Source organism: Myotis nattereri (assembly GCF_964212035.1).
Source record: "Myotis nattereri genome assembly, chromosome: 21".
Lineage (NCBI taxonomy): Eukaryota > Metazoa > Chordata > Mammalia > Chiroptera > Vespertilionidae > Myotis > Myotis nattereri.
Window position 1 is genome coordinate 15,275,054 of NC_138097.1, and position 12,816 is coordinate 15,287,869.

Consider the following 12,816-nt stretch of genomic DNA (forward strand, 5'->3'; position numbering starts at 1 on the left):
CCTTCTTTTTACAGCAGCGTAGTATTCCATTGTGTAGATGTACCACTGTTTTCTAGTCCACTTATCTGCTGATGGGCACTTAGGCTGTTTCCAAATCTTGCTAAGGTGAATTGTGCTGCTATGAACATAGGGGTGCATATATCCCTTCTGATTGGTGTTTCTGGTTTCTTGGGATATATTCCTAGAAGTGGGACCACTGGGTCAAATGGCAGTTCCATTTTTAACTTTTTGAGGAAACTCCATACTGTCTTCCACAGTGGCTGCACCAGTCTGCATTCCCACCAGCAGTGCACAAGGGTTCCTTTTTCTCCGCATCCTGGCCAGCACTTGTCGTTTGTTGATTTGTTGATGATAGCCATTCTGACAGATGTGAGGTGGTACTGCATTGTCATTTTGATTTGCATCTCTCGGATGATTAGTGACTTTGAGCATGTTTTCATATCTCGTGGCCTTCGAAAAAATGAAACTAGACCACCAACATACACCATACACAAAAATAAACTCAATAAGGATAAAGGACTTAAACATACGACGGGAACACATAAAATTATTAGAGGAATCCACAGGCAGCAAATCTCAGACATATACCGAAGCAATATCTTCACCGATACAGCTCCTAGGGCAGTGATGGCGAACCTTTTGAGCTCGGCGTGTCAGCATTTTGAAAAACCCTAACTTACCTCTGGTGCCATGTCACATGTAGAAATTTTTTGATCTTTGCAACCATAGTAAAACAAAGACTTATATTTTTGATATTTATTTTATATATTTAAATGCCATTTAACAAAGAAAAATCAACCAAAAAAAATGAGTTCGCGTGTCACCTCTGACACGCGTGTCATAGGTTCGCCATCACTGTCCTAGGGCAATGGAAACTAAAGAGAAAATAAACAAATGGGACTACATCTCATTGATTTTTAAAGAGAGTGGAAGGAAGGGGGAGAGGAGAGAGAGAGAGAGAGAGAGGGGGGGGGGGGGAGACATCGATGTGAGGGAGACACATCGATTGATTGGTTGCCTCTTGCACACACCTGACCAGGGCAGGGGATCAAGCCTGCACCTGAGGCACATGCCTTTGACTAGAATTGAACCTGGGACCCTTCAGTCCACAGGCCGACGCTCTATCCACTGAACCACATCGGCTAGGGTGCAAGACCATCTCCCTTCCCACCATGATTGAGAGAGGCACCATCGGGGTTAAGGCACGTGCAAGAGGCAACCAATCGATGTCTTTCTCTCACATCGATGTTTCTCTCTGTGTTTCTCCCTCTTCCACTCTCTCTTAAAAAGCAATGGAAACATATCCTCAGGTGAGGATTAACAACAACAACAACACACACACACACACACACACACATACAACCAAAAACAAAATAGCTCCTTTAATTGGCTCTTAACGTCGTTTCTCTGCGATGGACTCATCCCCTCGAGACACGGTGTGCTAGCCCAGCTCATAAAAGCTGTTTTTCCTGATCGCGTTCCAGGGTGCCACTCTCGGTCCTTACATAAAGCCGTCCTGGTAGGTTTTATGGGGCCAGGCGACAGCACATACCCACCCGGGCCTTGGCCCCCACGCCTCCCGGACAGGTGTGGCCTAATCCCACTGGCAGGTTTTCTTTCCATCTTAAAACCCTTCTGCCCCTGGGAACAGACAGACTCCAAAGTGACCATTTGGCAGGTCCCGGCAGGGGTCACAGGCTTATAGGCGTTACGCAAACTCTTGCCCTGGGCTCTGCGGAACTTACCATTAAAATCGCATTTTTAATTTTTTGTAACCATATTTTTATGATTTCAGAGAGGAAGGGAGGAGGAGAGAGATGAAAACATCAAGGATGAGACAGAATCATGGATGGGCTGCCTCCTGCACGCCCCCTACTGGGGATCGAGCCCCCAACCCGGGCATGTGCCCTGACCTGGACTCGGACCGTGACCTCCTGGTTCCTGGGTTGACGCTCAACCACTGAGCCACACCGGCCGGGGCTAAAATCCTACTTCCTATTCCAAGAAGCGTCTGTGTGAGCATGGGCCTTTGCCGCAGCTGTGTCCCTGTTCAGGGAGCGTGCCAAGTGCACCTGTCGCCCCTTCTCCAAAGTGTGTGAATTTGCAGAAATCCATTGGACGTGGCGGGTCTTTTAATTTTTGTGTTAAAGCTTTGTTACTAGGTGGGGGGGGAGGGGGGGCGGTGGGGCACAGGGAGAGAACCACAGAGGCGTGAGCTCCGTGAAGAATTAAGGCTGGCATCAAATGGGAAGGCACGCAGTTCCTCCTGAACATGGAGCGCTATGCAAATCTGAGCTCCCAGGCACGTAAATCACTGTGATGAGCAGCGGTCCTCAACCTGTGGGTCGCGACCCCTTTGGCGGTCGAACGACCCTTTCCCAGGGGTCGCCTAAGACCATCCTGCATATCAGATATTTACATGACGAGTCATCACAGTAGCAACATGACAGTGATGAAGTAGCCACGGAAATAATGTTATGGTTGGGTCACAACATGAGGAACTGTATTTAAAGGGCCAGAAGGTTTGAGAACCACTGGTGATGAGGATTGGTTCCCACCAGGCAGATCCGATGGTGCCGTTTCTCTCTTCTCCGCGCCTCCTTATTTTCCCGGGTGGACGACGTGCAGTCATGTGACGGGCTTCCCTGGGATTCCTACAGGGAAGGAAGAGACGGGGCGCGGATGGGAGGGGAGGGGAAGCCAGGACAGACAGAGACCGGCTGGGCTGGTGGTCTGTGCCTGGCCCTGGCTTTGTCCAGAGGCCTCAGGTTCCCCCTCCTCGGGCCGGAGTCAGGCTTGCAGCCGTGTGACACAGGGCCCTGGCTTCTTGCTGACTGTCCTCTGGGGGCCACCCACAGTTCCTGGCCTTGTGGCTTTTCCAACATGGCCACTTCCCTCATCAAGCCATGAGTTTCTGCAGCGTGGAGCCATCTAACATCATGGAATTGAGAGAGGCACAGCTCATGATTTTTGCCACTTTCTTTCTTTAAAAATATATACATACATATTGATTTCAGAGAGGAAGGGAGAGGGAGAGAGAGATAAAAACATCAGTGATGCCCTGGCCAGTTTGGTTCAGTGGATGGAGCGTCGGCTTGCGGACTGAGGGGTCCCGGGTTTGATTCCGGTCAGGGACACATGCCCGGGTTGCGAACTCAGTCCCCGGTGGGGGCGTGCAGGAGGCAGCCGATTGATCGTTTTCTCTCATCATTGATGTTTCTGACTCTCTCTCCCTCTTCCTTCCTCTCTGAAATCAATAAAAATATATTTAAAAAAAACCAACCCAACATCAGTGATGAGACAGAATCACTGATTGGCTGCCTCCTGCACACCCCCTACTGGGGATCGAGCCTGCAACCCGGGCATGTGCCCTGACCCGGAACTGAACCCTGACCTCCTGGTTCATGGGTTGGTGCTCGACCCCTGAGCCACAGCGGCTGGGGCTGGGCTACACATTTGACACGCATGACTCACTTCAGTGAAAACAACCCGTTGTGTCAGTTACCGTCCGCGTTTCAGTGACGGGGACCCGGGGGCCAGAGAATTTATGTAACTTGTTGAGAAGCCGTGCCGCTAGACTGGGCAGCACGTGCTGGTGAGTGTAAGCTGCTGAGTCCAGAGCCTTTGCTGCTCGCTTCTGTGCGTGGCGTGGCGCCTGCTCCGCCCTGCAGAACCGCGATGAGCCGTGTTCCCGACACGGATGTCCGAATGAATGGGCTACCACCTGGAGCGTGGCCTTGCGCTCAGCGCCCCTCCCCAGTGAAGCCGTGCCCCGGCCGGCCCGGCACCCGCCTCCCGTCCTCCTGGCGTGGGGTCTCCCCAGCCTTCATGGATGCCGGCGGTGTGTCCGGACTGGTGGCCTCGATGGCGGATATTTCCATTTCTCCCCTCCACCGCCCCGTCCTGGGAAGCCTGACCTTAGCAGCCCTCCGCTCCAGTCTGTCTGTGACCTGATACTTCAGCGTTGGGGCCCAGAAGCCGCAGGCCTGACGGACATCCCACACCTGTCAGCACTCCAGGTCAGGCCACGGATGATGGGACCGGGCTCTGAGGGAGGGCGGGGCTGGTCTTGGCTGTCTCTTCAGAACGTTGTCAGGTGTCCATGGCAACAAAGTCCCACGGAGATGCTGAGCGGAGACTTGGCCCTCGTCCTGCGCGGCGCCAAGGATATAGCGACCTTTGAGCTGCCGCTTGCCGACAGGGCTGGGAGGACTGGCGTGTCGCTGGCCCGGGGGTGGGCTCTCCGCTTTCACAGAGGCCACGGGAACCCGGGGTTTTCTGCCAGCTAACTATGTGCCTGGCACTGTGCTGGGTGTTAGGCACATGGCAGGCTCCTCGGGCCCTTGAAAGGCATAGAGCCTGATGGTTACGCTGCTCACAGAACCGCTGACTGCCACGTACGATCATCAGCACGGTGTTACACACGCGTGGGATTTGGAGACACGGGAAAGGCAGTCGGGAGTCCTGCCCGCGGACAGAGTGATGCTTAGGCTGCCAAAGGCAGACGTGGTTCGCTGCGAGATGAAGTCAGTGCCGTGGCCGGCACAGAGTAGGGCAAGCACGGTACCTGGCACACAGTGGGTGCTTATGGGTAATACCTGGTTCGGATCAGGATCAGCAGCAAGAGCAGTAGCACCCTAGGTCACGAAGAAGAGGTGAGTGATATATTTTGGTTAATACGTTCTTACTGATTTCAGAGAGAGGAAGGGAGAGGGAGAGAGAGACAGAAACATCAGTGATAGGAGAGAACCATGGATCGGCTGCCTCCTGCACGCCCCCCTACTGGGGATGGAGCCTGCAACCTGGGCATGTGCCCTGATCGGGAATGGAATCGTGATCTCCTGGTTCATAGGTCGACGCTCAACCACTGAGCCACACCGGCCGGGCAAACATTGCCCTTTTAAAGGAGATGACATCTGATTGAAAGACACTTTGGAAAACGGTGCTGTGTGACACTCATATGGCGCTCACCTCTGCCTGACCCCCAAGACTTGTTCATGGTCAACACCAGTGAGCCGAGACTCCCCCACAGCCCCCTTAGTTATTGGAAGGTGTGGAGGGCCCAGGGGAAGGCGTGTCCACGTGGCTTGGCGACCTCTCCTCTTGTAGGATCTGGTCCGTCACTCAAGGCTGCCGAAATCTTTTTGGATCCCACCTACGTCACCTGACAGATTTCTCTCTTTCTCAAACGGGTGTCGTCAGAAAAAATCGGAGAAGCACGCAGCCTTTCTTTTAAGCCAAGTCATTGATGAAAATGTTGAACAGGAATGAGCCAGGAGGCTGGGCTCTCTGAAGGCTGTGAGAAAACTCCCTCCAGCCCCGGCCGGTGTGGCTCAGTGGATAAAACATCAGCCTACGGCCTGAAGGGTCCCAGGTTTGATTCCTGGTCAAGGGCACCGGCCCGGGGTGCAGGCTGGGTCCCCAGTAGGAGGCGTGCAGGAGGCAGCCAGTCAATGATCTCTCTCTCATCATTGATGTTTCTCTCTCTCTCCCTCTCCCTTCCTCTCTGAAATCAATAAAAATATATTAAAAAAGGAAACTCATATCCACATCAGTGTTAGCTTATTAATCACCTCTCTCTGGGCACTGGCTTTGTCCCAGCTGCAGGGTGAGTCCCCCTAACTGTGCAGGTCTGTGCTTATTTCTTGCAAAAATTCAAATACTGACGGGAAAGGGCACCTGAGCTACTGTCACCCATTTACTTCTTTTTCTATTTTGCTGTTGTTAGTCCTCACCTGAGGATATCTTCCCATTGATCTTTTAGAGCGAGTGGAAGAGAGAGGGAGAGATACAGAGAAACAACGATGTGAGAGAAACACATCAATTGCTGGCCTCCTGCACGTGCCCAGACCAGAGCCTGGGCTGGGGAGGAGCCTGCAACCGAGGTACACATGCCCTTGACCGGGAATCGAACCCTGACCTCCTGGTTCGTTCACAGGTTGACGCTCAACCACGCCGGCCGGGCCAGGCGTCCCATCTCTGCGGCTCGGTTTTCTCCATTGTCACACGGGGGTGGGATGCGGCGGCAATCACCGAACGCCCGCCCTAGGGTGACCGGGAAAGTGAAAAGCTTATGTAAGGGGCCCAGTCGGTAGGAAGTGTCCGGGGCTGTTGTTTTCCTCCTCGGCCAGGGCTCCTGTCCCGAAGCCTGGGACCTCAGGGGGCCCCGGGCCACCGTGCCCAGCCCGCCCCAGTTGTGCAAGCGCCCTTGGTTCTCTTGTTACCCGGGAGCCGGCAACAAACCAAAATAAAGGAAGGGGACAGGCGGGGAGGGCCGGCCTCCGCAGGGAGCCTGAGCCGGTCAGCTGGGAATGCCTGTCAGCCATCCAGGGCGGCTCCCGCATGGGCCTGGAGGTGGGAGAGTGACTCACGCCGGCCGGTGCCCTCTCCACCCCCGCGCCCACATGCTCGGCCCTCCCCAGCCCGGGGCTCACCTAATCCCCACCGTGGGAGTCGGGGGGCATGTGCGCCCGAGCCGAGGTCTAGGGTTGCACACAGGAGCCTGCGAGTGGAAGCCTCCGTGCAGCCAGCGTCCCACGAGGCGGGCAGCGAGGTCAGCCTGGCCGCCGCTGCCTCTCCAGCCCAGACCCGGCCGGCCGCAGGCAGCCGCCGCCCCGCACCCCGAGGGCATGGCCGAACCAGAGGGCAGCGGGCTGCAGGTGCTGCTGCACACGCTTCAGGTAGGAAGGGGCGGGGGGCGGAGGGGGTGCAGGCGGGCCACCTGGCGGGCTGCGTCTCCGGGCCCCTCTGGCCGGCCCCTCTGGTGCCCGGGCTCCGTTGGTTTGCTCACCGGCAGTGACCATAGCCTGGGAGTCAGCCGCGGCTCTCACCTTGAGGCGGACCTGAGGGATGCTCTGGGGGTTAAATATTTAGCACGGACGCTGTTGCTGAGAGCTCTGCTGAAGCCGTTGAACCTGGTGGGATTAGAGGCTTTGCAGGGGAGGAGAAAGTGGGGGGAAAAGGCCCGCCTGGCACATGAGGACGTGTTGAAGCTGCCCCGCAGCCCAGCGAGTGGGGAGGCCCGGCCCAGGAGGCCAGGGGTACGGGAAGCCACTCCTCCGGGCTTCTGCTGAACGTGCTCTGGGTTCCTTAGAGTTGCCCGGGGAGCCTGCTAACGTTTCACCAGCCCAGGTGGGTCGGCCAGAGGGAATCAGGATTGCCTGGGGGCCCAGGGGTTGAGCGCTGACCTATGAACCAGGAGGTCACGGTTCGATTCCCGGTCGGTCGGGGCCCCTGCCCGGTTTGCGGGCTCGATCCCCAGTGTGGGGCGTGCGGGAGGCAGCCGGTCGATGATTCTCTCTCATCATGGATGTTTCTGTCTCTCTCTCCCTCTCTCTTCCTCTCTGAAATCAATAAAAATTAAAAACAAAGCAAAAACAGAATCGCCGTGGGCCAGGATCTGGGTGTCGGCCTCCCCACAGAGTGGTTCTGTTCACTCCTCAGTTTGAGAACTCTTGTCCTGGAGCAATCTTGGTTGCACCCTAGAATCACCTGGGGACTCGCCCCCACTCCCCCTGTGCCCCCCCTCCCCCATCAGATTTAGTTGGTCTGGGAGCAGCTTGGCCATTGATGTTTAGAAGACGCCCAGGTGGTCTCCAGGTGCCGCTAAGGCCAAGAACCACTGCTTTCCAACCGTGGGCAGAGGTGTGCGCTTAACAGATGCAGAGAATGCCTGGGCTGGGAGGGCCCAGGGGTCGTGGAAATCTGAGGCTGTGATCGGGGGTCACGGAGGGTGGGCTGCGGTACCTCCGCCCTGATGTGGACTGTAAGCGTTGTGCACTTCCGCTGTAAAAAACGGTCTTAGAATTCCTCTGATTCTTTTTGTTTTTTATTATTTAAAAATATATATTTTTATTGATTTCAGAGAGGAAGGGGGCGGGAGGAGAGAGCGATAGAAACATCAATGATGAGATGCAATTAAACAGTACATTACCGATCAGCTGCCTCCTGCACGCCTCCTACTGGGGATGGAGCCTGCAACCCGGGCATGTGCCCTGACTGGGAATCAAACTGTGACCTCCTGGTTCATAGGTTGATGCTCAATCACTGAGCCACTCTGGCTGGGCTCCTCCGATTCTTAATGACAGCTGTGACCCTAAAAAGTTAAAGAATGAATAAATCCAACCTTCCATGTAAAGATAAGAAAACCGAGTCTCAGAAACAAAATAGCTTCCCCCCACCCCTCCCAAGGTCAGGTAACCACCTAACTGGGGAACTGGGACCGGCACGAAACAATTCCAAGATCCCGTGACGTCGTGTGCTTTGACTCATGCTATCCGATGCGCAAAAGGCAAGGACGCGTCTGGGCTGGGAGTGTCGGGGGTGGGAGCGAACCTCAGAATAAATTTTCCGCCGGCTCCGAAGTCACTGCTAGTTGAGCACAACCCCCTGAATTCCCACCAGTGGGGGGTTTATAATTGATATTTAGAATGATCGCTCCAGGCCATTGCGGGATTCGCAATCAAAGGAAGATTTAATTATGTTCCATATACCCTACTAAGTCCGCAATTAACCAGAACATTAAAATAACGGGATCGTGCTTTCCCTGTGCGCTCGAGTTGGTCAGAATCCGGGTGTAGAATTATTTGGGTTCCTGGCCTAGCCTTGAGCCAGCCCCACAACTGTCCCCCTGAGTCCCCCTTCTGTCTTGGCGGAACCAACCAGAACTCCGACATACAGTGCAACCTCGGTTCTCCAACGAGCGTCTCCCGTCTCCAACAATTCGCTCCTCCGCCCCGACAACGATTTCATGCCGACACCTGTAGGATCCCTCACGCGGCTCTCAGGCGACAAAGGGGAGAATCCAGAGTATGAGTCAGGTTACCGCTGTTAACATCTCAGGAAACTGGGCTGTGAATATTTTCCTGTGTGTGTGTTTGCTGTTTTTGTGTGTTTGTTTTTGCTTTTGTTGCTTCTTATTATTTGTTATTACATTTTTATTTTTCGCTGTACATTTCCTTTCCTTTTTGGTTAAGTTTTCATTTCCATTTCAGGTCCTTTTTGTTTTTGAAGTGTTTATTTCTAGATTAAATAGTACATTAGACGTGTACCGTTCGTATATAAGAAAGGTTAAAGGAGGGGTCATTTGGGGGTCTGGAACGGATTAATTCCATTGACGTTATTTGTAATGGGAAAAAATGATTCAGTTTTCGAACAGCCTTCTGGAACGAATTAAGTTCGAGAACTGAGCTTCCACTATATTTTATACATTTTTAATTTTAAATATATTTTTATTGATTTCAGAGAGGAAAGGAGAGGGAGAGATAGAAACATCAATGATGAGAGAGAATCATTGAGCGGCTGCCTCCTGCACACCTCCTACTGGGGTGGAGCCCGCAACCCAGGGATGTGCCCTTGACCAGAATCGAACCCCAGACCCTTCAGTCTGCAGGCCGACGCTCTATCCACTGAGCCACACCAGCCAGGGCAGTTCCACTATACTTTAAAAAAAGAGGACCAGCCCGGCCAGCGTGGCTCAGTGGTTGAGTGTCAACCTATGAACCAGGAGGTCACGGTTCGATTCCTGATCAGGGCACATGGCTGCACTACAGGCTCCATCCCCAGTAGGGGGCGTGCAGGAGGCAGCTGATCCATGATTCTCTCTCATCATTGATGTTTCTCTCTCTCTCCCTCTCCCTTCCTCTCTGAAATCAATATGAATATCTTAAAAACATAAAGAAAGAGGACCCAGAGCAGATATTCGACACAACCGTATCTCGTGATGGATTTCAGTCTCTCCCCTAACCCCCGCGGATGAGGAGGGCCCTGGAGTTTCTGAGAAGTTAGCTGAACTGCTTTCAACGGGAGATCCCAAGGGTGTTACTGATTCAAGCCAGACCCTCATTCCTTGTGCACCAAGGAGAGAGAAGGCTTGGTATTGCTTCTCTAGCCTCTGGGGAAGACTGTGGTTGGTGTTAGGGTCGCCCAAGGAGGTACACACGAAGCCGAAAGGGGTAAAGAATTATGACTTTTTTAGGTCATCTGGGAACTAGAAGGGCCTGCCTGTGGACTGAAGGGTCCTGGGTTCAACTCCAGTCAAGGGCACATGGGTTGCAGGCTTGATCCTTACTAAGGAGCGTGCAAGAGGCAGCCGACCCATGATTCTCTCTCATCATTGATATTTCCATCTGTCTCTTCCTCTCTCTCTCCCTCTTTCTCTCTGAAATCAATAAAAATATATATTAAACACAAACAAAACAAAACTTCTTGTGAGCTCTACACGCTGTTCACATGACCGCAGTTTTATGGTTTCCCCGGTCGAGGACACGGTGGCAAGACTGGGGATACTTGCTTACGCTTTTCATCAGCCCACGCTGCTTTTTTCCTGGGCGGACGCCAACGTGCTTGGATGAAAAGGAAGGCATCTCGTTCCGTTGCGTTCTCATCTCTCCCCGTGCCCCACGCTCATGGGGGATGACGCAGGGCAGCCCGGGTAGCAGCACGCGGGCGCCACGCCGGCTCCCACGCCCCGAGCCCTCCCCCAGCGGCATCCCCTGCACGTGAGTGCAGCTCATGAAATGTGGGTGATGGTTCGGTCAGCATTGGCAGCCCCGGAGCTGCAACACGGGCACGTTTTTGCGGTTTGCATGGGTGCTCTGGGGTTTGACGTTAGAGCTGCTCCAACAGAATGCCAGGTCTGTGTGTCTTTGCCAACAGGAGCAGAGCGAGCGCCTTCTCTCGGTCATCTGTGATGGATTGGGAGCGAGGCCGCAGGATGTGGCTTCCTGTCTGGAGGGAGCATTGAGCTGCAGGTCATCGGAAACCTGGTGGGGGGACAAGACTGTTGGGTGGGATGGTATGTCCAGAAGAGCAAGGCCTGCCCAGGCTGGTGTGGCTCAGGTGGTTGAGCATCATCCCGTGCAGTTGAAGGGTCACTGGTTCGATTCCCGGTAGGGCACATACCCAGGTTGTGGGTTCGGTCCCTGGTCGGGGCGCACGCGTGAGGCAATTGATAGATGTTTCTCCCTCTCCCTTCCTCTCTCTAAAATCAATACAATTTATCCCTAGCCTGTTTGGCTCAGTGGATAGAGCGTTGGCGTCCTGGGTTCGATTCCAGTCAAGGGCACATGACTGGGTTGCAGGCTCAATCCCTAGTAGGGGGCGTGCAGGAGGCAGCCAATCCATGATTCTCTCTCATCATTGATGTTTCTTTCTCTCTCTCTCTCTCTCTCTCTCTCTCTCTCTCTCTCTTCCTTCCCCTCTGAAATCACTAAAATATATATTAAAAAAAAGAAATCAGTACAATTTAAAAGATTGTCTAAAGACGTAAAAAGATGAGCAAGGTCTTTGAATTTTGACTCAGCCCCTCACCACGTAGGGGATTCAGGACAGACTCTTGAACTTTTCTTTACTGGGATGTTTTTCATCTTGAAATGAGAATTAGAATACCCGTTCACGGGCTTATTCTGCGTGTATAGAGAAAATGCACGTGGAAAGGTTAGCATCGTGTGTGTGCCTGAAGGCCAGTCGTGATTGTATTGAAACACAGTGCCTGGCGTCATGGAAACACGATGTTAGCGTGACAAGGGAGGAGGATGAAAAGTATTTGTGGAACAAGTCTGCATGTGATGATGGTCAAGGTAAACACGCAAAAAAAATTCGATGGCCTTTGGAAGCCCAAACTCCTCCATGCTGGAGGTCCAGGGAAGGCCTGAGAAAGTGGGTCAGGTGTCAGCAGGGGAAGGCGTGGTTGCCAGAGGCAGGAGGGCGCCCAGTGATCTTGCCCAAGTCGGAAAAGTGTGGGGAGCCCGGCTGGTATGGCTCAGTGGTTGAGCATCGACCTAGGAACCAGGAGGTTGGGGTTGGATTCCCGGTCAGGGCACATGCCCAGGGTTGCGGGCTTGATTCCCAGTAGGGGGCGTGCAGGAGGCAGCCGATCCATGATTCTCTCTCATCATTGATGTTTCTCTCTCTCTCTCTCTTTTCCCCTCTCCTTTCATTTCTGAAATTAAAAAGAATATATACATGTGTGTATATATGTACATATATATTTATTTATTTTTTTAAAAAAGAATATAAGGTCAGACATGGAGGCTTTGAACAAGGTTCTTCTTGCGGCCTGCGGGCCGTTCTGCTTGGGCTCAGAGGCCAGATGGCCATGCGGGTCAGCCTTGGCCTCGGGTTTCAGATGAAAGGCAGGCTCAGGTTTCACACTTGGGGTATCTGATGGAACTTTCCCTGAGGGATTTGGAGAGAAGGCTGCGTCTCCAATAAATGTCCGTAATGAATTCTCTCTCCCCGCCCTTCCCCCTCCAAAGAAGAAAGCCCCAGGGGGTGGTAACATCTCTCTTCTCTGGATCCCACCACCCAGCACAGCTCCGTGCCCTAAATTTCAACCCCCTGGGCTTCTGTACCCCACCTCCCTTAAGACTCGCGTTAACCCAAGCCGCCCCTATAACGATGCACAGTAGCTAAGTTAGGAAGAGGCTCAGAGCAAATCCCATTTTCTCCTGGACTTCCATCATTTAATCATAAAATACACATTGCACATCCTCATATGTGTTGGTCTATATCAGAATATATACGTTAAATGTCCTAAAGGAAAAAAAAAAATTCTCCAAAGGACAGCTCAAATTCTGGGCTGAGCAGGAGGCTAAGATGATGCCGGGCAACATGGCTCAGAGGTTGAGCGTCGACCTATGAACCAGGAGGTCACGGTTCAGTTCCCGGTCGGGGCACATGCCCGGCTTTCGGTCTCGATTCTCAGTGTGGAGCGTGCAGGAGGCAGCCGATCCATGATTCTCTCTCATCATTGATGTTTCTATCTCTCTCTCCCTCTCCCTTCCTCTCTGAAGTCAATTAAAAAAAAATCCTCGG

The 12,816-nt window shown here is 53.2% G+C and overlaps 1 protein-coding gene across 1 annotated transcript in view; it reads left to right on the plus strand.

Annotated features, from left to right (window-relative positions):
* Positions 1–6,629: 6,629 nt before the first annotated feature.
* AGBL1 (AGBL carboxypeptidase 1) overlaps positions 6,630–12,816 on the plus strand; it is a gene marked incomplete at both ends in the record, with an annotated part of 230,964 nt that continues 224,777 nt past the window's right edge. The window contains one exon of the mRNA XM_081114799.1: positions 6,630–6,680. Within this exon, the coding sequence (XP_080970925.1) occupies positions 6,630–6,680 (51 nt within the window). The remainder of the gene's footprint in view (positions 6,681–12,816) is intronic.